Source organism: Hypanus sabinus, chromosome 22 (genome assembly GCF_030144855.1).
Source record: "Hypanus sabinus isolate sHypSab1 chromosome 22, sHypSab1.hap1, whole genome shotgun sequence".
In the NCBI taxonomy this organism is placed as follows: domain Eukaryota; kingdom Metazoa; phylum Chordata; class Chondrichthyes; order Myliobatiformes; family Dasyatidae; genus Hypanus; species Hypanus sabinus.
In genome coordinates, this window is record NC_082727.1 from 9,769,684 (window position 1) to 9,797,496 (window position 27,813).

The 27,813-nt window shown below is 49.4% G+C and overlaps 2 protein-coding genes across 6 annotated transcripts in view; one reads left to right on the top strand and one right to left on the bottom strand.

Moving 5' to 3' along the window:
- LOC132379315 (semaphorin-4G-like) overlaps positions 1-27,813 on the bottom strand; it is a 232,914-nt gene that overhangs the window by 176,894 nt on the left and 28,207 nt on the right. The window lies entirely within an intron of this gene.
- Positions 5,642-26,680, top strand: LOC132379799 (neurofilament medium polypeptide-like). Its single transcript, XM_059948083.1, has 4 exons — positions 5,642-5,650; positions 21,807-22,187; positions 22,716-23,339; positions 23,508-26,680. Exons 1-4 carry the CDS (start codon positions 5,642-5,644, stop codon positions 26,667-26,669), a joined length of 4,176 nt encoding a protein of 1,391 aa, XP_059804066.1. The 3' UTR covers positions 26,670-26,680.

The following is a 27,813-nucleotide window of genomic DNA, read 5'->3' on the forward strand; positions in this document are numbered from 1 at the left end:
CCAAAGCCACAGGGAGCTGCAGCACAGAGATGAAAGAGTCGCATGCGGCTCCGGAGCCGCGGGTTGCCGACCCCTGGTCTAGATGGAGTTTACAAAGAATGGGTGAATGCCAAAGACAGGAGAGAGAAAAAATAACTGAGTGACTTAAATATGTATGTTATTTTGTTGTTATTCTGTGCAGTTTTATGTCAGATATTTTGTAAACTTACATAACCTGTGCCATGTGTGAATCAGTGCGCACTTACTTTGGTCACAGGAAAAAAATTTGCACAACATAAGATTTTTGTGCACACTGACTACTAAAAATTAGAGGGACATTCCCGGCACCAACCACTTTCTATGTAAAGATTTGCCCCACACGTTTCTAATGGAAAAGATGGCAGCTGCCTTCCCATCTGTGCCTCATAATCTTGTAAATGTCTATCAGCTCTCCCGTAATTCTATGCCACTCCAGAGAAAGCAACCCAAGGCTACCCAGCCTCTAATCCAGGCAGCATCCTGACACACCTGTCCCGTGCCCTCTCCACCTCCACATCGACACGCTGCCTGATTAAACCAGGCTTTGCTCCACCTTGGGCTGTTTTGCCCTGTGCAGGCAACAATACAAAGGTCAGAGTTCAAAGCCAGTTTATTATCAAAGTACATATACGTCACCATATACAACCCTGAGATTTGCTGCCTTGCGGGCATACTCAATAAATCCAGAATAGAATAATAACCCTTACAGATTCAATTAAAGAAAATGCCAGCGAAATATGCAAAAGATAACAAACCGGGCAAATACAGAAAAAAAAAATAATAATAATAATAAATAAGCAATAAATATCGAGAACGTGAGATGAAGATTCCTGAATGTCAGTCCATAGCTTGTGGGAACATCATGTGAAGCTGAGTGAAGGTTGGTTCAAGAGCCTGATGGTTGAGGGTGGCACCTGAACCCGGTGATGTGGGTCCTGAGGCCCCGGTACCTCCTGGCGACAGCGAGGCAGGTTGCTGCTTTTTTTGTGATACTGATTATGCCTTAGGGTAGGGAACCAATGTCAAATAATTTATTTGATGGACTAATGTTTATACTCCAACTCAGCTGAAAAGGTTGCATGTCGTGAGGACGGGTGTGTCAGATGACATTTCAAGTGAACGTAAGCAGATTGGGGTGAAAAGTGTTTGCTCAATGAAACACTGTCAACCAACACACAAAAGGCTGCAGGAAGTCAGCACAGCAGGAAAATGGACGTCCATCATTCAGGTTGAGAACTTCATCTGAGTCCAGTTTCTCTACCTGAAACAATGGCTGATCATTTCCCTCCAGAGACGCTGCCCAACCCACTAAGTTCCTCAAATGTTTTGTGTTAGTCTATATTCCTGAATCTTGCTGTCTCCAGTGTCTCCAAACTGGTAAAGCGGCCGGTAATCAAACTCCCTCAAGTTCAAGCCTATTGTCAATTAACTATATGCATGTGTATGTATACCGCCAAATAAAACATTGCTGTACCACCAGAGGAAACATCACTGTGCCACAAACAAAACATCACTGTACCACAGACAAAACATCACTGTACCACAAAAGAAACTTCACTGTACCACAAACAAAACATCGCTGTACCATAAACGAAACATCACTGTACCATCAGAGAAAACATCACTGTACCACAAACAAAACTTCACTGTACCATCAGAGAAAACTTCACTGCACCACAAACAAATCATCACTGTACCACAAATGAAACATCACTGTACCACAGACAAAACATCACTGTACCACAAACAAAACATCCCTGTACCACAAACGAAACATCACTGTACCATCAGAGAAAACATCACTGTACCACAAACAAAACATCACTGTACCATCAGAGAAAACATCACTGCACCACAAACAAATCATCACTGTACCACAAACGAAACATCACTGTACCACAGACAAAACATCACTGTACCACAAACAAAGCATCGCTGTACCACAAACGAAACATAACTGTACCACAAACAAAACATCACTGTACTGCCAGAGAAAACATCACTGTACCACAAATGAAACATCGCTGTACCACAAATGAAACATCACTGTACCATCAAAGAAAACATCACTGTACCACAAACGAAACATCACTGTACTGCCAGAGAAAACATCACTGTACCACAAATGAAACATCGCTGTACCATCAGAGAAAACATCACTGCACCACAAACAAATCATCACTGTACCACAAACGAAACATCACTGTACCACAGACAAAACATCACTGTACCACAAACAAAGCATCGCTGTACCACAAACGAAACATCACTGTACCACAAACAAAACATCACTGTACTGCCAGAGAAAACATCACTGTACCACAAATGAAACATCGCTGTACCACAAATGAAACATCACTGTACCATCAAAGAAAACATCACTGTACCACAAACAAAACATCACTGTACCACAAACGAAACATCACTGTACTGCCAGAGAAAACATCACTGTACCACAAATGAAACATCGCTGTACCACAAACAAAACATTGTTGTACCGCCAAGCGAAACATCACGTATCACCAAACTAATATCACCATACCGCCAAACAGAACATTGTTGTACCACGAATGAAACATCGTTCCTCTGGGCCAAGATGCACAAACAGTGCACATAATTCACCCACAATACAAAGTAATATTACCACACATAAATTAACAAATAAAATACATTCCAGAAACTTTGGCATTTAGCCTAAGGTGCATTTCCAAGATTCAATATTGTTTAATATCATTTCCAGTACATGTGTAATGGGGAACAAAATAATTGTTACTCCGGATCCGATGCAGCATAAAAGAACAGAAGAAGACAAAGACAAAATAATAACAAGAAAACATAATGAATATAAATACATGAAACAGTTTAGATTGATTTATGTCCGTAGAGTGGTGTTTGGTACAGGAGTGTCTGTGCATAGATAGAGAGATACTTTATTGATTCCGACACTGAAATTATAGTGTCACAGTAGCATTACAAGTCCACAAATATTAGAAGAGAAGTAAGAAAGAATAAAAAATAAGTTACCTCAAACAGTCTAACAGGAGGGGTCATCACTTCCCCAGCTACAGGTTGACTCGTTATAGAGAGTAAGAGTGACCTCATATAGTGCTCTTTGGAGCAGTGCAGTTGTCTTAGTCTACAATTAAAAGTGCTCCTCTGTTCAGCTAAGGTGACATGCAGAGGGTGAGAAACATTATCCAGAATTGCCAGGATTTTCCGTAGGGTCCTGTGTTCTCCCACAACCTCCAGTGTGTCCAGTTTGACTCCTACAATAGAGCAGGCCTTTCTAATCAGTTTATTGAGCCTGTTGGCATCACCCGTGTTGATGCCATTGCCCCAGCACACCACCTCATAGAAGATTGTCCTGGCGACAACAGACTGGTAGAGCATGTGAAGGAGAGTCACATAAGATGACTGACAGGAAATGATAAAATAGTGGTGGTGGGGGGGGGCATGTGTGTGGTGGATGGCTGTAGTGAGGGAGGTGTTGATCAGCTTGGGGAGAGTAACTGTTTTTGAGTCTGGTGGTCCTGGTGTAGGTGCTCTTCTCCCTGATGGGAGTGGGACAAACAGTCCATGGGCAGAGTTGGGGGGGGGGATCCTTCATGGTGTTACTGGCCTTTTTCTGGTGCCTTTCTGTGTACATGGTGGGTAGGCTGGTGCCGGTGACGTACTGGGAAGCCTTCCTGTCTGCTGCAAGGCGGTTTCCGTACCAAGCAGTGATGCAGCTTGTTAAGATGCTCCCTACTGTGCATCTGGAGAGGGTTGTGAGTATTGAAGTGCAAAGACCGGCTCTTTTCAGCCTCCTCAGGAAGTAGGGGTGTTGGTGACTGTGTAGGATGTGCTCTGGGACCATGAGGGGTGTGAGACGTGCATTCCCAGGAGTCTGGAACTGCTCGTGGTTTCCACTGCTGTGCCACTGAGGGGTGAGACCGGTGTGAGTTCTCCTGAACCTGAAAACCATCTCCTTTGTCTTGTTGACATTGATAAGAGGCTATTTGCCTGGCATCACATCTCAACAAGTCAAGAGGTTTACGGATATAACGCTACTAGTTCTTCTGAAGAGATTAGACCCAGGTGGTGGCAGGGAGTTCAGTGGTCTCGGGGGAAAGCTGTCTCCCATCCTAACAGTATTTGTCCTGATACTATGGTACCTCCTGCCTGCTGGTCGGGCGTCAAAGAGATTTGCAACAGTTGGGTGGGATCCTTGACAACACTGTGGGCCCTGTGTGTGCAGTACATGGATGGGTGAAAGAGAGACCCCAATGATCCCCTCAGCTATCCTCACCATCCTTTGTGGGGTCTTGCATTTGGATGCCAGACAATTCCCACAATCCTTTGTGGGGTCTTGCGTTCGGATGCCTGGCAATTCCCACAATCCTTTGTGGGGTCTTGCGTTCGGATGCCTGGCAATTCCCACAATCCTTTGTGGGGTCCTGCGTTCGGATGCTTGGCAATTCCCACAATCCTTTGTGGGGTCTTGCGTTCGGATGCCTGACAATTGCCACAATCCTTTGTGGGGTCTTGCGTTTGGATGCCTGACAATTCCCACAATCCTTTGTGGGATCTTGCGTTCGGATGCCTGACAATTCCCTTACCAGATGGTGATGAAGCTGGTCAGGACACTCTCAAAGGTGCTCCGGAAAAAACTGGTTGATATGGGGGAGGGGGAGGGAGAGGGAGAGCTTTACTTACCTCAGTCTCCTCAGGAAGTGGAGATACTGCTCTACTTCTTTGACTGAAGAGATGGTGTTGAAAGATCTGGTGAGATTTTTCGTTATGTGCACTCCCAGAAACTTGGTGCTCCTAACTCTGTCCGTTGGAGGAGCCATGTATGTACAAGGGGGGAGCAGTCAGCCTGCACCTTCCTAAAGCCACAGTCATCTCTTTGGTCAGTGTCCACGTTGAGACACAAGTTGCTGTGCTAGCACCATCCTACCCGCCACTCTGCCTCCTCTCTGTACACCATCTCATTGTCGTTGCTGATGAGGCCAGACTCTGCAAACCTGATGACTCGGTTTGAGCTGGATTTAGCAGGACAGTCATGTGTCAGCTTGGGCTGAGCACACAGTAGCTGGAGGCTCGGGAGCTCGGAGTGACGGAGCTAGAGATATTGCTGCCAAAATGGACCGTCTGTGGTCTTTGTGCCAAGAAGTCTAAGCTCCAGTTAAAGGGAGAGAGGTGTTGAGAGTCAATGAGGAATGCACCTGTACCAAAGGGAGTAAACTGGGGTCCGATCCCCACTGGAGAATACATGCAAAAATAAAACAAAACCCAAGGTGACCGCACTCAATCCGAGCCCACTCACTATTACTTACAGAGAAACTGGAAAAGAGTAGTCAAACTATTTTCAAAGCCCTGTTGCGTGACGTGACAGGGTGGGTGCAGAGTTAGTGTTTCCTCAGGCTGGGATATCTAGAAAACAAAGGCCACTGTCTCAAAACAAATGGTAGGACCCCCCCACCCAGGCAGAAATAAGGACAGGACCCCCCAGGGCAGAAATTAGAAGGAATTTCATTATCCAAAGTGCAGCAAATGGTTGAAATTTTCCACGTGAGAGAGTTTTACATTCTGAGCATATCCGAAAGGCTTCTGGATGTTAAGGAAATCATGGGATACGGAGATGAAGCAGGTAAGTGGAATGATGCACAAGATTAATCATGATCTTGTTAAAGGGCGAAGCAGGTAGGAAGGGCCGAATAGTTTGCCTCTCCCATTTCCTGTGTGCTTTATTCACACCTGGTACATTGATCAAGAACACAGGAGACCTGGGCCAATACTAGGAAAAGGTATCATGACTCTCATAAAGTACTCAGGCAGACAAACTTGGCACGTGCCCAGCTGGACTCGAACCTGGCCGGGTGAGACACCTGAACCACCATCTTCCTGTCTCTGTCAGGTGACAGAAAGCAGGAGCACACTGGACAAACTCCAGTCGGCTCCCCCCCACGCCCCACAACGACACCACACTTATCACTCTCCACAAGCAGGGCACGGCAGGCAAAGTCCAGAGTGCTGTTTGCCTGTTTTTGTATGAAGCTCGCACTGTAGCACGGCAGAAATCCCCCAGGTCCGGACACAGTAATACTCTACAAGCAATCAGCAAATCGAGAAATCTTATTAAAATGCAGAGATTTTGTGTAAATACTTTCTCCCATGGAGGATATATATTGAGTTTACACTTTCAAAATCATTACAAGCCTCTATCGGAAAACAAGGTTAAAATCCAGTAATTAGGTGCATGTTGCTTATACCCTTTAGCACAGCTCTGCGATTGGAAATCCCTACTTAATTTAAGAACTATTTTTTTTAATCACAGCATCACTACCATACTTAAAGGGACATTACCACATTGCACCCCCTTCAGCATTCTGTCTGGCTCACTCCTCCACCTCCACTGAAACTCACTCACATTCCCATGGCAACCAAAGGCAGTGTAACACCAGGCTCCTACTTCCCTCCTCCCACCATCCAGAAAGACAAATATTCCTCGTGAAATGGTAATCCCCTTGCATTCCATAAGACACAGGAGCAGATGTAGACCATCTGTCCCATTGAGTCTGCTCCACCATTCCAACATGGCCGAGTTATTGTCCCTCATCCCATAAGGCCCTCAGCCAAATCTAGTCCAAACCAACCACGATTCCCACCTTGTCCCATTTCCCCACATCTGTTCCATGTTCTTCTAAACCATTTTTGTCCATGGGCCACTCCAACTGTCATTTAAATGTTGTGTTTGTACCTTCCTCAGCCACTTCCTCTGGCAGCTCACTCCGTGCACAGGCCACCTCCTAGGTACAGACTGACCCCCAGACTCCTCTGAATCCTATCCATCCCCCCCATACACTGTCACTTTGTGCTTACACCCACACTGACACGCTCACTGTCACTTTGTGCTTACACCCACACCTCACACCCACACTGACACTCACTGTCACTTTGTGTTTACACCCACACTGACACTCACTGTCACTTCATGTTTACACCCACACTGACACACTCACTGTCACTTTGTGCTTACACCCACACCTCACACCCACACGGACACACTCACTGTCACTTTGTGCTTACACCCACACTGACACGCTCACTGTCACTTTGTGCTTATACCCACACCTCACACCCACACGGACACACTCACTGTCACTTTGTGCTTACACCCACACTGACACACTCACTGTCACTTTGTGCTTATACCTACACTGACACTGTCACTTCATGTTTACACCCACACTGTCACTTTATGCTTACACCCACACCTCACACCCACACGGACACACTCACTGTCACTTTGTGTTTACACCCACATGGACACACTCACTGTCACTTTGTGCTTACACCCACACTGACACACTCACTGTCACTTTGTGTTTACACCCACACTGACACTCACTGTCACTTTGTGTTTACACCCACACTGACACACTTACTGTGCTACTGATACTGAGAAGAGTTCCTCTTGCCGAGTCACTTTATCACTTCCTGTCATGTACAGGTACTCCTCAGTCATTTCATGTACATATAGCACTATCAGTTTATGTATAAAAGCTAAATATTATGTACATACGGCCACAATCAACAGTACATTGTGTTTTATAGGACTGCTTTTATCTAGTGTTCCTGATGCAGCCTCCTCTACATTGGTGAGACCCATCTGAAATTGTGGGGGGGGGGGGGGGGGGTGCCGTTCCATTGAACACCTCCACTCCGTCCGCCGAAAGCAGAACTTCCCGGTGTCCAAACATTTTCATTCCAATCCACAATCCCGTCCCATCACATTGGTCTAAGGCAACCCGCGGCTCCCCGTGGTAAACGTTGCCGACCCCTGGTCTAAGGCCTCCTCTTGTGCCAAGACTATACGCAGCTCCTTATACTCTACCTGAGTGGCCTCCAACCTGACGGCATGGATATCGATTTCTCCTTCCAGTGAAAAACTATCTCCCATCCCCTCTTCTTCTATTCCCTTCACTGGTCTCTTACCTTCTCACCTGTTTATCACTTCCCCTGGGCCCCTTCCTCGTTCCCTTTCTCCCACATCCACTCTCCTTTACCTTTCCCACCCAACTGGCTTCACTGTGGTGAACTATGTGCCTGTTGGGACACGCCCCTGCTGACTGCTCCTGTGGCTCCTCCCACAGGCCCCTGTATAAAGGAGACCTGCGGCCTGAAGATCGGCCTCATTCTCCAGGACCTTGTATGATAGACACTCACTCCTGGTTCCTTCTTCCAGTCAATAAAAGCCGATATCTCGCCTACGTCTCAGTGTGAGTTATTGATGGTGCATCATTCACCTAGCAGTTTCTAGCTGTCCCTCCATCCTTTTCCCCTCATCTTTTTATTCTGGCATCTTCCCTCTTCCTTTCAGTCCAAAACTTCGACTGTTTATTCCCCTCCATAGACGCTGCCTGGCCTGCTGAGCTCTTCCAGCATTTTGTACGAATTGTTTTAGATTTCCAGCACCTGCAGAATTTCGTGTGTTTGCATTTATATTTATATTTATTGAATTTTTATGCTTAATGTGTACTTTATGCTGAATCAAATCCAGAGAACAATCATTCCATTCTCCTTTACACTTTTGTACTGAAGGCTGACATTAAATAATCTTGAATTTTGAAATCTTTCCCCTCTCACCTTTTAACCTTTGCCTTGTTTTCTTGATACTCCCATTCTTGGGAAAAAGATTGTGCACCTGCACCCTGTTAATGCCTCTCCTGGTATCATGTCACCCCTCATTCTACTATGGTCCAGTGAAGAAAGTCTTACTCCCTCTGAACTAACACCGTATATCCAGCGTTCTGAATGTCCTCTCCCTCACACACAGATCAGATTCAGCTTAATTTATCAAGGGTACATAAAAACACACAGTGAAATGTACCATTTGCATTAACAGCCAACTCACCCAAAGGATGTGCTGGGGTAAATATGTAAATATGTACTGGGTGCACACCAGTATAAACACATACCAGGTACACACTGGTGTAAATGTGTAACGGGTACACTCTGGTGTAAATGTGTAATGGGGACACACCGGTGTAGATATGCTAGAGTATTAACACTAATCTGAAACCATAAGGATATTAAATTTAGATCTCATACCACTTTACACATTGGCAAACTATTTTTAGACTACAGAACTTCAGCTGGCATCTTTTTGCTTTATGTTTTCATTTCCTAAGTTACTTCCACCCCCTCGCTGCAAGATAACCAAGACGTTAACCAGAAACTCAAATTAAAGGCATAATGTTTAATTCAAATAAACCTGTGTCTTCACTACCTCATCTATGCAATTTGGAATCAGGATTCAGTTTAAAAAGTGGGATCAGATTGGGTGATCATTTTGCAGATAATCAGCTGCTGTGGATAACCTCACACTGTCATTTCAATCCTCTTTTACCACACACACAGAACACGGAGAAACTCAACAAGTCAGGCAGCACCTATGGACTGGAATGAACACTTGACGTTTCGGGCTGAGACCATTATCCTCCATTCCCGCAGACGCCTACTTACGGTAGAAGTAAAGCAGAGAAAGATCAGTAATTGCCATGGATGTGAAAGGTGCTACACAAAGATAACTTATAACGGGGCTTTGCCACCAGATGAGCTGGGCAAATTGCTAAGGGAAACACAGCTCGGTCGCTATAGCAACGGAAGCCTTCTTATGACACACAGACTGGACCAACCCTCACACTGAATTTCAGTTCTCCAGCCTACCGCATCAACATCAATAAGCCACAATTATTGTCATATCTGCAAGAGTATATAGGCACAGGCGCAATATATAACCTGCAGCAATATCACAGGGACATAGCGTCAGAGACACCACATTCACAAGAATAAACATAATCTACACACAAATTATAATTTACCCAAGGGGCGTAGGCAAAATTGACAGCATCAGCTCCTCTGTACAAAGCTTCTGTCAAAAGGCAGAGCACAGGTGAGGCCATTTGGCCCATCATGTCTGTGCTGAGCACAGTGACAATTTAACTAATTCCGTCTGCCTGCACATTGTCCATGTCCCTCTATTCTAGCCTGGTAATAGCCTACTCCAACCCTTCCTCTGAGTTCAGATGAAAGGGAAGTTTAGAGAAGTGAGGGCTAGTGTATTTGTTATACATACACAGAGAGTGTGAGAGTTGACTGCCAGGGCTGTCACTGGAAGAGGATAAAATAGTGACATTGAAAAGACATTAGAGCAGGGATTTCCAACCTGGGGTCCATGGACCCCTCGGTTAATGGCCGGGGTCCAGGGCATAAAAAAGGTTGGGAACCCCTGCTTTAGAATATGCAGGAAAGGAGGGAGATGGCATGCCAAACAGATGTAGCTTAATTTGGCATCATGCTTGGCACAGACGTACTGTTCTCCATTCTGTGAAGCCTCTAACGTTGCCATTAATAAAGTCTCAACCCTTTGGCTCCCAAATAAACTTCACTTTAGTGGCTACCCGAACTCATTAATGAGCTGCAACCTCTGTGCATTGTCCAATTTGCACAATGAGGCACCAAATGAAGATAAAACCACAGTGACAACGTACTGCAGCACAGACCTCTCAGAGGAACAACACAATCATCAATACAATTGCTGACCGCTCGCTGTGCGTGCCCAGGGAATGATTGATGGGAATAGGATGATATTTTAATGCCACTGATGGCTGACGGCTTTATTACATCTTCAAGGTCACTTCGTCATCCCCGGGGGCGGGGAGCCAGGAAACTACTCTCAATACATTTTCAGACAGTAAGATTTTTCACCACCTTATCCTCTACAATGAACTGCCCACAGAAAGTCAAGAATGCTGGAGAAGCATTAAAGTGCTTGTTGTCCAGTTCCTATCACTCACACAACTGGGAGAAGATATAGAAAGCATGCATTTCTGTAGTGCCTGACATACCCGCCTCAACTTGCCCTAAACTGAAAATGCAGCAAAGTTCTGTCCTAACACAGCAGAGGCGGTTCCTGAAGGGAGGGGAGAACCTCAGCTTGGTGCCTGACTCTGCAAACATTTGCAGTGTTGCTGCAGTTATCACTCTCGTTTCTAGCATCAGGAAGGCTGAAGGGCCACACTCGACAATTCAGGAGCGGCTTCTTCCCTGCAGATTTACCGTGGACAGCATTCCAACTGGTTACAGCTCTGGTACGGAGCCACCACTGCACAGGACTGGAAAAAGCTGCACAGGACCATGAACCCAGCCAGCTCCATCGGGGGAACTAGCCTGCCCAGGCCCGAGGACAGCTGCAAAAGACGACCCCTCCGGATGGCGGTGTCCACCATTAAGGTCCCACACCACAAGGACAAGCCCTCTTCTCATTACGACCATCGGGGAGGAGGTACAGGAGCCTGAAGACACAGACCCAATGTTTTAGGAACAGCTTCTTCCCTTCTAGCAACAGGTTTCTGAATGCCCATGAACACTACCTCACTAGTTTTGAGCTATTTGTGCATTACTTAAGTTTCCTATTGTAATGTATAGTGTATTTTATGTATTTCATGAATACATCAGTTAAACCTGATTCTGGGGTGTTTTTCCCTGACACCATCAGTTCATGAATCCAAGAATACCACCTCACTAGTTTCGCTCTCTTTTTGAACTAATATTTCCTCTCAGTGGCCACTTTATTAAGTACAACTGTACACCTGGGATGGGGTGGTGGGGTGGAGATACAGAGGAGGTGTGAGGTGCTCCTTCCCACCACTAGCCTGCAGGTCACCCTTGGGCAAGGTGTGGCACCTGCTTAGCCCCCGATTAAGGTCACATGAAGTCCTGGGAGCAGGTGGTGGATGGTCGTATGAACAGCCGGTGCAGATCACAAGTCCTGGTTATGTGATGTCAGCATCAGCATGAGTCTCTGAAGATTATTGACAATGGCTGGGGTCACCCATCTTGTAAAGACACTACCCAGAAACAGGCAACAGCAAACCACTTCTGTAGAAAAATTTGTCAAGGGCAATCATGGTCATGGGACCATGATAGCTCACGTCATATGACATGGCACATAATAATGATGATATATACTTGCTCGTTAATGCAAATATCTAATCAGCCGATCATGTGGCAGCAACTCAATACATGAAAGCATGCGGACATAGTCAAGAGGTTCAGTTGTTCAGACCAAACATCAGAATGGGGAAGAAATGTGATCTAAATGACTTTGACCACGGGGTGATTGTTGGTGCCAGATGGGGTGGTCTGAGTATCTCAGAAACTGCTGATCAGCTGGGATCTGGAGTTTACAGAGAATGGTGCAAAAACCAAAGAAACATCTAGCAAGCCTTGTTAATGAGAGCAGTCCGAGGAGAATGGCCAGACTTCACGCTGACAGGAAGATGCCAGTAACTCAAATAACTACACGGTACAACAGTGGTGTGCGAGAGAGCATCTCTGAATGCACAAAACGTTGAACTTCGAAGTGAATGGTCTACATCAGCACAAACATATGTACACTCAGGGGCCTCTTCACTGGGTAGAAGAGGTGCCTAATAAAGCAGCCACTGTGTGTTTACATACGTCAGTGTAAAGTAATCTAATTCTGATTCTGAAATCGTCCTATCTACCATCAGACCCATGAACCCGTGAAATTGTCCTCTCCACCATCAGATCCGTGAACCCGTGAAACACTACCATGTCACTCCTTCCACAAGCGAGAGAAGATCTGCAGATGTTGGAAATCCGAGCAACACACACAAAATGGCGGAGGAACTCAGCAGGCCAGGCAGCATCTGTGGAAAAGAGTGAACAGCCGACGTTTCAGGCCAAACCCTTCAGCAGGATCTTTGCACTATTTATTTGCCAGATCCTGGCTGATGTTTTACCTTGGTGAAAGGTTGCAATAGAAAGGGTAAATAAGCAGGGAACTAGCTTGAGCTAACACGGTAACTGGGAACCACCATTAAGATTCGACAACAGGGAGATGGGATGCAGCCGTACAGCATCAAGGTACAGGGATGTGATGATTACTTTACAGCACACCAGTAGTGTTGTCGCCAAAATGTTGCTGTTAATTGAATGAGATGGATAATTAAATGTTTTATTCTTTAATCAGAACAGAGTTTTAATGTTAATCAAGTCTTCTGAACATAATTTTCCGAACAGTCCATGAACCTTGTTATAACATTTTCACATTATTTATATTTTTTGTAATTTATGCTAATTCTTTTTAATTTATTTTTGTACTGGCACAGTCTGTGTTTTTTGCACACTGGTTGAAGTTGGTGCACTCTTTCATCGATTCTATTATGGTTATTATTCTATTATGAATTTATGGAGAATATCTGCAAGAAGATGTATCTCAGGGTTGTCTACATACTTTGCCATTAAATTTACTTTGAACTTTGAAACAAAACATCGAGCAGTACAGCACAGTACAGGCCATTCGGCCCACAATGTTGTGCCAATCTTCTAACCTACTCCACGATCGATCTAACTCTTCCCTCCTACCACCCATAACTCTCTATTTTTCTTACATTATGTCATTACAAAACAACAGATTTCACTTCACTTCAGTAATGGCTGTATTTCATTAGGAGTTCGAGGAGGTTTGGTACGTCACCAAAAACTCTGAACAAATTTCTACAGATGTACCGTGGAGAGCATCACACGCAAAATGCTGGAGGAACTCAGCAGGTATGGAGAGGAATGAACAGTCAGCGTTTCAGGCCAAGACCTTTCATCAGGACTGGAAAGGAAGGGGGGAGCTGCCAGAATGTGAGGGGAGGGGATAGAGTACAAGCAAGAAAGGTGATAGGTAGAAAAGGTCGAGGACTGAAGAAGAAATCTGTTAGGAGGAAGGTGGACCACGGGAGAGGAGGCACACGAGGAGAGGAACGAAGAAGAAATAAGGGGGGCCCAGAGTAGGGGAGGGGGGGCAGAATTTTTTGGAAGTTGGAGAGCTCGATGTTATGCCCTCAGGCTGGAGTTTACCCGGACAGAATAACTCCAACCTGACAGTGGCCTCTGCGTGGCAGCAGAGGACGCGGCAGACCGACATATCAGATCAGGAATGGGGATTGGATTTTAAATGACTGGCCATCGGAAAACCCTGTTTGTTCAGATGGAGCGAAGGTGCTTGACGAGGCGGGCCCCCATTCTGACCGGCTGCTTCAACACCTGACATGGAGGCTCCAACGCATGGGATCACAAGAGGCTGCGAAGGGTTGCAGGTTCAGCCAGCTCCATCACCATCATCGAGGACATCCTCAAGAGGTGTTGCCTCAACGAGGCAGCATCCATCATTAAGGACCCACACCATCCAGGACATGCCCTCTTCTCATTTCTACCATCACGAGAGAGATACAGGAGCCCGAATGGCCACACTCAGTGTTTTAGGAACACTTTCTTCCCCTCTACCATCAGAACAGTCTGTGAACCCATGAACACAATCACTATCCATCTTTTACACTCTTGTTTTGCATCTTAGAGTATTTGTATGTCTTCACTGTACTGCTGCCACAAAACAACACATTGCATGATATTTGCCAGTGATAATAAACCTCATTCTGATTCTGAGTAATGAAATGATCTGTTTCGATAGCAAGCAAAGCCAGGTTTTTCGCTGTGTCTCCGTATATATGACAATAATCGACCAATAACCAGAACAGAAACCTGAAACACTTAATCTGTTTTTCTCTCTCCACAGATACCGACCGACCTGCTGAGTGCTTCCAGTACTTTCTGATTTTATTTCAGGTTTTCAGCAACTGCGTTTCTTTTCTCTTTCATTTACTTGAACGCAGAGGGGTGGGTCTTCACAGGTTAGACCCTCAGAGATCTTGACACCCAGGAACTTGAAATTGTTTATTCTCTCCAATTCTGATCCCTCTGTGAGGATTGGTGTGTGTTCCCTCGTCTTACCCTTCCTGAAGTCCACAATCAGCTCTTTGGTCTTACTGACGATGAGTGCCAGGTTGTTGCTGTGACACCACTCCACTAGCAGGCATATCTCACTCCTGTACGCCCTCACAGAATGGTTTATGTATCTCTGTTTATGTCAACATTTTGGCTGAGGTCAGGAATGAGGCCTGACAAAGAGACTCAGCCTGAAACATCGACTGTGTAAATATGCATTAATTCTTTCTTGATGAGGCACAATTGCAACACTGCAGGGTTGCTTAGAGAAAAGTGCACAGTACGTCGGGAGGAGGAATACTCAGCATAGTATTTGCAATAAACATGATGCAGAAAGCTGGCAATTTCACTTCACCCCAGTCCTTAGACTCTGAGGCTAATAACTACTGGCAGAGAGGAGGCTGCCACACTGCTGGAGAGTTATTGTGAAGCAAGTTCTTGTTAGTGTCTCATCAATGGCCACGTTTACTGAAGGGTTGTGCTGACAGTGTGAATTAAACCTCACCACAGATAAAAAGGAAGTGAATCCACAGTTCCTGCTTTAATCTTCCACCACAGAAATTTGAGTGCAAAATTCTTGGCAGACAATCTAGGACTGTGCTAAGGGAAATCCCCTCAATCGTATCGATTTCCTGATTAGCAATTCACGAGACACAAGAGAGTAGAGACATTGGAATCAAGAACGAGAAAGCAGACTGCTGGAGGTGCTCAGCTCATCAGACAGTTGCTGTCAAACATCAATCTCCAACATATTTTACTATTGTGGTAACATCACTGTATGTGTTGTGTGTGAGTTATATGTACCAATGTGTGCACTTTGGTCAGGAGGAACATTGTTTCATTTGGTGTTATACGTGTGTACGGTCCAATGATTATAAACCTGAACTTGATCTGTGGAGGCAGAAGGGGGATCTGTCCTGCTTCATCGAGACTTGTGGGCGGCCCCCAACACCTGCTCAGACTGTGTTGGTTGTTAACACAAGAGATGCATTTCACTGCATGAAGGTGGATGCTTCAGAGCCGGTCAGACCTGATGCAGGATCTTGACCAGAGAGACAACAAACATCGCTTTACCTCCACAGATGCTGCCTAATATGCTGAGTTCTTCTAGCAGTTTGTTTTTCAGATTTAAGATCCATTTATTTATCACATGCACATCGAAACGTAAGTGAAAAACCTTGCTTGTGGTAACAACCAACATAACCTAAGGATGGGTTACCTGGGGACAGCCCACAAGTGTTGGCACAAGTACAACATGCCCACAATGCCCAGAAAAACCACAAGCAACAACAGGGCATCAACAAAACTAACCACTTTCCTCCCTCCCATTCCACCCCTACCCAACACACAAATAGGCCTCTTATTGCTCTGTTTCGCTCACAATTAATGATTACTTGGTTGTTAACCTATTGCTGTTTATGGGAAAATATCAGGCCCTCAACATTACAACAGTAACTATTTGTCAATGATAAACACTTTATGGTCTACAAATCACCTGGTTTGAATAAGCCCTTCTCTTTCAACCATTGAGTACCTCTGCAATTTAGTGCAAAAACAATCTCTCAGCGTGAATCTTGGTGTTTCCTTTGGTTCTGTGCTCTGGGGGCCGAGGGTTGCTGGGGTTCAGATATTTCCCAAGCAAACAACATTTTTATTGGCACCTTGGTCAGACGGTGACCGTTAAAGTACATTTTACTGTCTCAGCGAGTAACAGTTAGATAGCCACAGCACTCCACTGGAACATCAGTGACAAAGTACACTTCAGATGCTGGGGTCAAATCAACACGTACAAACACACTGGAGGAACTCAGCAGGTCGGGCATCATCCGTGGAAATGAGCAGTCAACGTTTCAGGCCGAGACCCTTCATCAGAACTGAAGGAGGAGGGGGCAGGAAGGTGGGGGGAGGGTGGAAAACCAATCAGAGGAAAGATCAAGGGGTGGGGGAGGGGAAGCAGGGAGGGGATAGGCCGGAGAAGTGAAGAAGGAATCTAAGGGGAAAGCACTCTGGGTAGTAGAAGAAGGCAGACTCATGAGAGGTGATAGGAAGCTAGAGGAGGAGACAGAGTGAAACTGGGGTGGGGGAAGGGAGAGGGAGGGAATTACCAGAAGTCGGAGAATTCAATGTTTATACCAAGGGGCTGGAGACTACCCAGACGGTATATGAGGTGTTGTTCCTCCAACCTGAGTTTGGCCTCATCATGGCAGTAGAGGAGGCCATGTATGGACATATCTGAATGGGAATGTGAAGCAGAGTTGAAGTGGGTGGCAACCGGGAGATCCTGTCTGTTGTGGCGGACGGAGCGGAGGTGCTCGACGAAGCGATCCCCCAATCTGCGTCGGGTCTCGCCGATGTAGAGGAGGCCGCACTGGGAGCACCGGATGCAATAGATGACCCCAACAGACTCACAAGTGAAGTGTTGCCTCACCTGGAAGGACTGTTTGGGGCCCTGAATGGTGCTAAGGGGGGAGGTGTGGGGAGAGGTGTAGCACTTAACGCTTGCAGGGATAAGTGTCGGGTGGGAGATCTGTGGGGAGGGACGTGTGGACCAGGCAGTCACGGAGGGAACGATCCCTGCGAAAAGCAGAGAGGGGTAGAGAGGGAAAGATGTGCTTAGTGGTGGGGTCCTGTTGAAGGTGACGGAAGTTGCGGAGGATAATATGCTGGATCCGGAGGCTGGTGGGGTGATAGGTGAGGACAAGGGGAACACGGTCCCTGTTGTGGTGACAGGAGGATGGGGTGAGGGCCGAAGTGTGGGAAATGGAGGAGATGCGGGTGAGGGCATCTTTGATAACGGCAGAAGGGAAACCATGATTCTTAAAGAAAGGAGACATTTGGGATGTCCTGGAATGGAAAGCCTCATCCTAGGAGCAGATGCAGCGGAGACGGAGGAACTGGGAATAGGAAGTAGCATTTTTACATTTGGCAGGGTGGGAAGAGGTATAGTCGAGGTAGTTATGGGAGTCAGTGGGTTTATAGAAGATGTCAGTGGACGGTCTGCCTCCAGAGATGGAGACTGAGAGATCGAGTTGAAAAGTTGGGGAGCAGTAACAAAGTGACAAAGGCCAATCAGTTCCTCTACTGAGACGAGAGTGAGGCACAAACACACTCCAGGGACATTTTAAGCAAAGTTGTTAAACCAGCACACACACCCACCTCCCGAGAGGAATCAGAGTTCCCATCCAGTATCCTACTGTATGTTTATACCTGTCTGACACAGCACTTTGCCTTATAGTTTACTGTTGCCTGCTAAAATGTGGCACGGCAGCACTACAACATAACACTATTATGATAACATAGGGGTTAGTGTAACACAACAGCAGCACCAGCGAGCAAGGTTCAGCTCCACCGCTGTCCGTAAATAATTCATAAGCCCTCCCTGTGAGCGCGTGGGTTTCCTCCAAGTGCTCTGGTTTTCTCCCACATTCCAAAAGACGTCCAGGTTAATGTTAGTGAGTTGTGGCCATGAAACCCAGCGACAACCTGTGGGCGGCCCACAGCACATCCCCGAGCTGCTTTGTTAGTGACGCAGCGACACGTTTTGACGTGGGAAATAAAGTGAAGCTTCGATATGTGTGCTTGTATTTGGCAATAAATACTGACTGGGAAAAAACTCACTTAGCACATGCCAGAGTCCAGAGGTAGGAGAATCTGCAGATGCAGCAACCTGCCGGAGGAGCTCGGCCGGTTGAACCGCTTGGTGGGGTGAGTAGCGGTCAGGTCGAAGCAGGGTTTCAACCCAAAACATCGTCAATTTCATTCCTCCCACAGATTCTGCTTGAACTGCACATTTTTTGCTTTGCAGATAGTCCACGAGTCTTAAAGCAGAATGTTGCAGCTGCTTCCCTTCAGCACCGAGTCCAGAAGCAGTTCAAGAGCAGAGAAGACAGGCTGCCTCGAAGGCAGTATCCCCTCCCTGTACACTCACCACCGTCTGGCTATATTCTGCCTCATCTACAGGCTGTACTACTTTTACATCCTGCTGCATCGTGCAGGGGTTCCAACCTTTTTTATGCCACCGACTCCTGCACTTAACAAAGGGGCCCATGGGCCCCAGGCTGCGGAGGCCTAGGTGGAATACCGAATCCATCTTCTATAAATCGGCTCGTGGAGGTGAGGGGAATGGAAGGATGTGGACATTGTGTAGGGAGACGGGTTTAGTTGAGTTGGCCATTTGGTTACTAATTTAATTGGTTCAGCACAGCATTGTGGGCTGAATGGCCTGTTCCTGTACTATACTGGTCTATGTTCTATGATATTACAGCTGCAGAGTTACACAGCACAGAAAGGAGGTGAGATTGATCTCGGAGTCTGCACAACATTATAGGTCAAAGGGCTCTAACATTCTGTGCTCTGTATTTGCAGATGATGCCATAACTCAAATAACAATGAGTCAGCATACAGGAAGGAGACAGAGAGTCCAGTGACCTGGTGTAATGACAACAACAGAACTAGCCATAAACTTCAGAAAGTGGGACAGTGCACATACTCCTGTTTACACCAACCATGCCAAGGTCAAGCGGGTTCAGAGCCTCAGGTTCCTAGGGAATGAACATCACCAAGAGCCTGTCCTGGTCTCACCGAGCCTGTCCTGGTCTCACCGAGCCTGTCCTGGTCTCACCGAGTCTGTCCTGGTCCCACCGAGCCTGTCCTGGTCTCACCGAGTCTGTCCTGGTCTCACCGAGCCTGTCCTGGTCTCACCGAGTCTGTCCTGGTCTCACCGAGTCTGTCCTGGTCCCACTGAGTCTGTCCTGGTCCCACCGAGTCTGTCCTGGTCTCACTGAGTCTGTCCTGGTCTCACCGAGTCTGTCCTGGTCCCACTGAGTCTGTCCTGGTCCCACCGAGTCTGTCCTGGTCCCACCGAGCCTGTCCTGGTCTCACCGAGTCTGTCCTGGTCTCACTGAGTCTGTCCTGGTCTCACCGAGCCTGTCCTGGTCTCACCGAGTCTGTCCTGGTCCCACCGAGTCTGTCCTGGTCCCACCGAGTCTGTCCTGGTCCCAACGAGTCTGTCCTGGTCTCACCGAGTCTGTCCTGGTCCAACCGAGTCTGTCCTGGTCCCACCGAGTCTGTCCTGGTCTCACCGAGTCTGTCCTGGTCTCACCGAGTCTGTCCTGGTCCAACCGAGTCTGTCCTGGTCCCACCGAGTCTGTCCTGGTCCCAACGAGTCTGTCCTGGTCTCACCGAGCCCGTCCTGGTCCCACTGAGTCTGTCCTGGTCGGACCGATCGATGCAAAGGCCAAGAAAGCTCATTAGCATCTCAACTTCCTGTGGAGGCTGAAGAGATGCGGTGCGTTCTCCTTTTGATATTCGGCAAATTTTATTGCGGCACAGGAGGAAGCATCCTATCAGGATGCACCTTGGCTTTGTACGGCATCTGTTCTGCCCTCACGTGACGGCAAGGAATGGCAGAGAGTTGTGGATAGAGCGCAGCATGTCACTGAAACTAATTTCCTCTCCGAGAACTCTGCCCACACTCTTCACTGCCTCAATAAAGCAGCCAACATAATGAATGACTCCAGCCGCCCCGGAGTCTCCCTCCTCCCCCATCTGCGTGGGCAGTAGGTACAAAAGCCTGAATACACGCACCACCAGACCCAAGATCAACGTTCGTCCCACTGGCGCAAGAAGCTGGACTCTTGACCTCACAACCAATCTCGTCATGGCCTCTCGCCTCACTGTCTGCCTGCACTGCACTTTCTCTGTTGCTGTAACTCTGTGCTCCCACTTTTCAATGTACTGTGATAAAATGAGCTGCAGGCAAAAGACAGCTTTTCACTTCACATCACAATAATAAACCAACTTACCAATTAAACAGCAAATCGTCTCCATCTTTGTACAGCAAAAAATAAGTAGTGATTCCTAATAAAGTTAAATTTGCCAGCATCTCACCTGCTTCCCAGGGTGAAGCGGGGACAGTATCCCCAGAGACATTGTTTGGTGTGAATGTTAGAACAGTGCAGATGTCAGAACCTCATTATCTTTTCACTGTGTGTTAATTTCGGCACAGCAGTCAGTGATTTATTTACGAGGCAACATCTGGCAACGTGCCCTCCAACCGTCAAGACAGGGGCTCACTAAGTTCCTTGCCTGAAGGGGAGAAGATGCCAAACGGCTACTCATTAAAATGCAAATCCTGGCCAGTGTACTTTGTTCATACGCATGTAAATCAGCCTGACATCTATTCACAGATGTCTTTGCTTAAATGTGCATTGCTGTCCCTCAGCACAGTTCCTCGGCAGCCTCCTGGACATTTTAGGGGGAGGTTAGCGTGTGCAGTTGACTACTGCTCAGTTGGTTAAACTGCATTTTTGCTGTAGGACAGCAGGAGCTTGCGTTTGTACATTATTCCATCCACGTCCGCAGACTTCACTGAACAACCCATGATTGAACGGTGGGGCGGACTCGATGGGCCAAATGGCCTACTTCTGCTCCCATATCTTATAGTCTAACCAAGTGCCAAGCGGAATCTTTACCAACACAAATCAAAATGGTGGGGGAGCTCAGCAGGTCATCCATAGCCAGTCAACATTAGAGGTCTAGGTGGTGAGGGCTAGAGAGGAAGGGGGCAGAAGCCTCTGGGAAGGAGGAAGGAGGGGGCCAGGACAAGCTTGCAAGTGATAGGTGAGACCAGGTGAGCAGGAAGGAGGGTGGGGAGGTGGGTTAGGGAGAATGATGTAAGAAGCTGGGAGATGATAGGTTGAAGATGTAAAAGGCTGAAAAAGAAGGCATCTGATTGGAGAAGACAGAGGACCATGGAAGAAAGGGAAGAAGGAAGGGTACCTGAGGAAGGTGATGGGCAGGTGAGGAGATGAGGTGAGAGGATGACCAGAGCGAGGAATGAAGAAAAGAGAAGGGGTTGTGGGTGAAGTAATTACTGGAAGTTGCATGCCATCAGGTTGGAGGTTGAAATGTGAGGTCATCTTCCTCCATCCTGAGCTTAGCCACATCGTGCAGTCGAGGAGGTTGAGGAGAGTGCAGTAGAGGAGGTTGAGGAGAGTGCAGTCGAGGAGGTTGAGGAGAGTGCCGTCGAGGAGGTTGAGGAGGGTGCAGTCGAGGAGGTTGAGGAGAGTGCAGTCGAGGAGGTTGAGGAGAGTGCAGTCGAAGAGGTTGAGGAGGGTGCAGTCGAAGAGGTTGAGGAGAGTGCAGTCGAAGAGGTTGAGGAGAGTGCAGTCGAGGAGGTTGAGGAGGGTGCAGTCGAGGAGGTTGAGGAGAGTGCAGTCGAGGAGGTTGAGGAGAGTGCCGTCGAGGAGGTTGAGGAGGGTGCCGTCGAGGAGGTTGAGGAGAGTGCAGTCGAGGAGGTTGAGGAGAGTGCAGTCGAGGAGGTTGAGGAGGGTGCAGTCGAAGAGGTTGAGGAGGGTGCAGTCGAGGAGGTTGAGGCTAGTGCAGTCGAGGAGGTTGAGGAGGGTGCAGTCGAAGAGGTTGAGGAGAGTGCAGTCGAAGAGGTTGCGGAGAGTGCAGTCGAGGAGGTTGAGGAGGGTGCAGTCGAGGAGGTTGAGGAGAGTGCAGTCGAGGAGGTTGAGGAGAGTGCCGTCGAGGAGGTTGAGGAGAGTGCAGTCGAGGAGGTTGAGGAGAGTGCAGTCGAGGAGGTTGCGGAGAGTGCAGTCGAAGAGGTTGAGGAGGGTGCAGTCGAGGAGGTTGAGGAGAGTGCAGTCGAAGAGGTTGAGGAGAGTGCAGTCGAGGAGGTTGAGGAGAGTGCAGTCGAAGAGGTTGCGGAGAGTGCAGTCGAGGAGGTTGAGGAGGGTGCAGTCGAGGAGGTTGAGGAGGGTGCAGTCGAGGATGTTGCAGAGAGTGCAGTCGAGGAGGTTGAGGAGGGTGCAGTCGAGGATGTTGCAGAGAGTGCAGTCGAGGAGGTTGAGGAGGGTGCAGTCAAAGAGGTTGCGGGGAGTGCAGTCGAGGAGATTGAGGAGAGTGCAGTCGAAGAGGTTGAGGAGGGTGCAGTCGAAGAGGTTGAGGAGAGTGCAGTCGACGAGGTTGAGGAGAGTGCAGTCGAGGAGGTTGAGGAGAGTGCAGTCGAGGAGGTTGAGGAGAGTGCCGTCGAGGAGGTTGAGGAGGGTGCAGTCGAAGAGGTTGAGGAGGGTGCAGTCGAGGAGGTTGAGGAGAGTGCAGTCGAGGAGGTTGAGGAGGGTGCAGTCGAAGAGGTTGAGGAGAGTGCCGTCGAGGAGGTTGAGGAGGGTGCCGTCGAGGAGGTTGCGGAGAGTGCAGTCGAGGAGGTTGAGGAGAGTGCAGTAGAGGAGGTTGAGGAGAGTGCCGTCGAGGAGGTTGAGGAGGGTGCCGTCGAGGAGGTTGAGGAGAGTGCAGTCGAGGAGGTTGAGGAGAGTGCAGTCGAGGAAGTTGCGGAGAGTGCAGTCGAGGCGGTTGAGGAGGGTGCAGTCGAAGAGGTTGAGGAGAGTGCAGTCGAGGCGGTTGAGGAGGGTGCAGTCGAAGAGGTTGAGGAGAGTGCAGTCGAAGAGGTTGCGGAGAGTGCAGTCGAGGAGGTTGAGGAGGGTGCAGTCGAGGAGGTTGAGGAGAGTGCAGTCGAAGAGGTTGAGGAGAGTGCAGTCGAGGAGGTTGAGGAGGGTGCAGTCGAGGAGGTTGAGGAGAGTGCAGTCGAGGAGGTTGAGGAGAGTGCAGTCGAGGAGGTTGAGGAGGGTGCAGTCGAGGAGGTTGAGGAGGGTGCAGTCGAGGAGGTTGAGGAGGGTGCAGTCGAGGATGTTGCAGAGAGTGCAGTCGAGGAGGTTGAGGAGGGTGCAGTCAAAGAGGTTGCGGGGAGTGCAGTCGAGGAGATTGAGGAGAGTGCAGTCGAAGAGGTTGAGGAGGGTGCAGTCGAAGAGGTTGAGGAGAGTGCAGTCGACGAGGTTGAGGAGAGTGCAGTCGAGGAGGTTGAGGAGGGTGCAGTCGAGGAGGTTGAGGAGAGTGCAGTCGAAGAGGTTGCGGAGAGTGCAGTCGAGGAGGTTGAGGCTAGTGCAGTCGAGGAGGTTGAGGAGGGTGCAGTCGAGGAGGTTGAGGAGAGTGCAGTCGAAGAGGTTGCGGAGAGTGAAGTCGAGGAGGTTGAGGAGAGTGCAGTAGAGGAGGTTGAGGAGAGTGCCGTCGAGGAGGTTGAGGAGGGTGCCGTCGAGGAGGTTGAGGAGGGTGCAGTCGAAGAGGTTGAGGAGGGTGCAGTCGAGGAGGTTGAGGCTAGTGCAGTCGAGGAGGTTGAGGAGGGTGCAGTCGAGGAGGTTGAGGAGGGTGCAGTCGAAGAGGTTGAGGAGGGTGCAGTCGAGGAGGTTGAGGCTAGTGCAGTCGAGGAGGTTGAGGAGGGTGCAGTCGAGGTGGTTGAGGAGAGTGCAGTTGAGGCGGTTGAGGAGGGTGCAGTCGAGGAGGTTGAGGAGAGTGCAGTCAAAGAGGTTGAGGAGAGTGCAGTCAAAGAGGTTGAGGAGGGTGCAGTCGAGGAGGTTGAGGAGAGTGCAGTCGAAGAGGTTGAGGAGGGTGCAGTCGAGGAGGTTGAGGAGAGTGCAGTCGAAGAGGTTGCGGAGAGTGCAGTCGAGGAGGTTGAGGAGGGTGCAGTCGAGGAGGTTGAGGAGGGTGCAGTCGAGGATGTTGCAGAGAGTGCAGTCGAGGAGGTTGAGGAGGGTGCAGTCAAAGAGGTTGCGGGGAGTGCAGTCGAGGAGATTGAGGAGAGTGCAGTCGAAGAGGTTGAGGAGGGTGCAGTCGAGGAGGTTGAGGAGAGTGCAGTCGAGGCGGTTGAGGAGGGTGCAGTCGAAGAGGTTGAGGAGAGTGCAGTCGAAGAGGTTGCGGAGAGTGAAGTCGAGGAGGTTGAGGAGAGTGCAGTCGAGGAGGTTGAGGAGAGTGCAGTCGTGGAGGTTGAGGAGAGTGCAGTCGAAGAGGTTGCGGAGAGTGCAGTCGAGGAGGTTGAGGCTAGTGCAGTCGAGGAGGTTGAGGAGGGTGCAGTCGAGGAGGTTGAGGAGGGTGCAGTCGAAGAGGTTGAGGAGAGTGCAGTCGAAGAGGTTGCGGAGAGTGAAGTCGAGGAGGTTGAGGAGAGTGCAGTAGAGGAGGTTGAGGAGAGTGCCGTCGAGGAGGTTGAGGAGAGTGCCGTCGAGGAGGTTGAGGAGGGTGCCGTCGAGGAGGTTGAGGAGGGTGCAGTCGAAGAGGTTGAGGAGGGTGCAGTCGAGGAGGTTGAGGCTAGTGCAGTTGAGGAGGTTGAGGAGGGTGTAGTCGAGGAGGTTGAGGAGGGTGCAGTCGCAGAGGTTGAGGAGGGTGCAGTCGAGGAGGTTGAGGCTAGTGCAGTCGAGGAGGTTGAGGAGAGTGCAGTTGAGGCGGTTGAGGAGGGTGCAGTCGAGGAGGTTGAGGAGAGTGCAGTCGAGGAGGTTGAGGAGAGTGCAGTCGACGAGGTTGAGGAGAGTGCAGTCGAAGAGGTTGCGGAGAGTGCAGTCGAGGAGGTTGAGGAGGGTGCAGTCGAGGAGGTTGAGGAGAGTGCAGTCAAAGAGGTTGAGGAGAGTGCAGTCAAAGAGGTTGCGGAGAGTGCAGTCGAGGAGGTTGAGGAGAGTGCAGTCGAAGAGGTTGAGGAGGGTGCAGTCGAGGAGGTTGAGGAGAGTGCAGTCGAAGAGGTTGCGGAGAGTGCAGTCGAGGAGGTTGAGGAGGGTGCAGTCGAGGAGGTTGAGGAGGGTGCAGTCGAGGAGGTTGAGGAGAGTGCAGTCAAGGATGTTGCAGAGAGTGCAGTCGAGGAGGTTGAGGAGGGTGCAGTCGAGGAGGTTGAGGAGAGTGCAGTCGAGGAGGTTGAGGAGGGTGCAGTCAAAGAGGTTGCGGGGAGTGCAGTCGAGGAGATTGAGGAGAGTGCAGTCGAAGAGGTTGAGGAGGGTGCAGTCGAAGAGGTTGAGGAGAGTGCAGTCGAAGAGGTTGAGGAGAGTGCAGTCGAGGAGGTTGAGGAGGGTGCAGTCGAGGAGGTTGAGGAGAGTGCCGTCGAGGAGGTTGAGGAGGGTGCAGTCGAAGAGGTTGAGGAGGGTGCAGTCGAGGAGGTTGAGGCTAGTGCAGTCGAGGAGGTTGAGGAGGGTGCAGTCGAGGAGGTTGAGGAGAGTGCAGTCGAGGCAGTTGAGGAGGGTGCAGTCGAAGAGGTTGAGGAGAGTGCAGTCGAAGAGGTTGAGGAGGGTGCAGTCGAGGCGGTTGAGGAGAGTGCAGTCGAGGAGGTTGAGGAGAGTGCAGTCGAGGAGGTTGAGGAGAATGCAGTCAAAGAGGTTGCAGAGAGTGCAGTCGAGGAGGTTGAGGAGAGTGCAGTCGAGGAGGTTGAGGAGAGTGCAGTCGAAGAGGTTGCGGAGAGTGCAGTCGAGGAGGTTGAGGAGGGTGCAGTCGAGGAGGTTGAGGAGGGTGCAGTCGAGGAGGTTGAGGAGGGTGCAGTCGAGGAGGTTGCGGAGAGTGAAGTCGAGGAGGTTGAGGAGAGTGCAGTCGAGGAGGTTGAGGAGAGTGCAGTCAAAGAGGTTGCGGAGAGTGCAGTCGAGGAGGTTGAGGAGAGTGCAGTCGAGGAGGTTGAGGAGAGTGCAGTCGAGGAGGTTGCGGAGAGTGAAGTCGAGGAGGTTGAGGAGAGTGCAGTCGAGGAGGTTGAGGAGAGTGCAGTCGACGAGGTTGAGGAGAGTGCAGTCGAGGAGGTTGAGGAGAGTGCAGTCGAGGAGGTTGAGGAGAGTGCAGTCGAGGAGGTTGAGGAGGGTGCAGTCGAAGAGGTTGCGGAGAGTGCAGTCGAGGAGGTTGAGGAGGGTGCAGTCGAGGAGGTTGAGGAGGGTGCAGTCGAGGAGGTTGAGGAGAGTGCAGTTGAGGAGGCTGAGAAGGGTTCAGTCGAGGAGGTTGAGGAGTGCACTTGAGGAGGCTGAGGAGAGTGCAATCAGACATGTTGGTATGGAAATGAGTAGCCGTGAAGAATTTTTCGATGTTGGTCACTCAATCCAGAATCAACAGTGAGTATCGAGGGAGTTGACTACATTGACACAGACCTGGAGACATTAACACTGTGGCAATGTTCAACCCCATTTCCATGCCACCATCAGGACAAATAAGGACAGGAGTAGGCCACTCAACCCCTCAAACCTACCCCACCAATCAATAAATAAATAATGATCCAGCCTCTGCCATCCCCTCGCAGGGAATCCCACAGATCCACTCCCCTCGCAGAGAATCCCACAGATCAACTCCCCTCGCGGGGAATCCCACAGATCCACTCCCCTCACAGGGAATCCCACAGATCCACTCCCCTCGCAGGGAATCCCACAGATGCACTCCCCTCGCAGGGAATCCCACAGATCCACTCCCCTCACAGGGAATCCCACAGATCCACTCCCCTCGCAGGGAATCCCACAGATCCACTCCCCTCATAGGGAATCCCAGAGATCCACTCCCCTCGCAGGGAATCCCACAGATCCACTCCCCTCGCAGGGAATCCCAGAGATCCACTCCCCTCGCAGAGAATCCCACAGATCCACTCCCCTCGCAGGGAATCCCACAGATCCACTCCCCTCGCAGGGAATCCCACAGATCCACTCCCCTCACAGGGAATCCCAGAGATCCACTCCCCTCGCAGGGAATCCCAGAGATCCACTCCCCTCGCAGAGAATCCCACAGATCCACTCCCCTCACAGGGAATCCCAGAGATCCACTCCCCTCGCAGGGAATCCCACAGATCAACTCCCCTCGCGGGGAATCCCACAGATCCGCTCCCCTCGCGGATAATCCCACAGATCCGCTCCCCTCGCGGATAATCCCACAGTTCCGCTCCCCTCGCAGATAATCCCACAGATCAACTCCCCTCGCGGGGAATCCCACAGATCCGCTCCCCTCGCAGATAATCCCACAGATCCACTCCCCTCGCGGATAATCCCACAGTTCCGCTCCCCTTGCAGATAATCCCACAGTTCCACTCCCCTTGCAGGGAATCCCACAGATCCGCTCCCCTCGCAGATAATCCCACAGATCCACTCCCCTCGCGGATAATCCCACAGTTCTGCTCCCCTC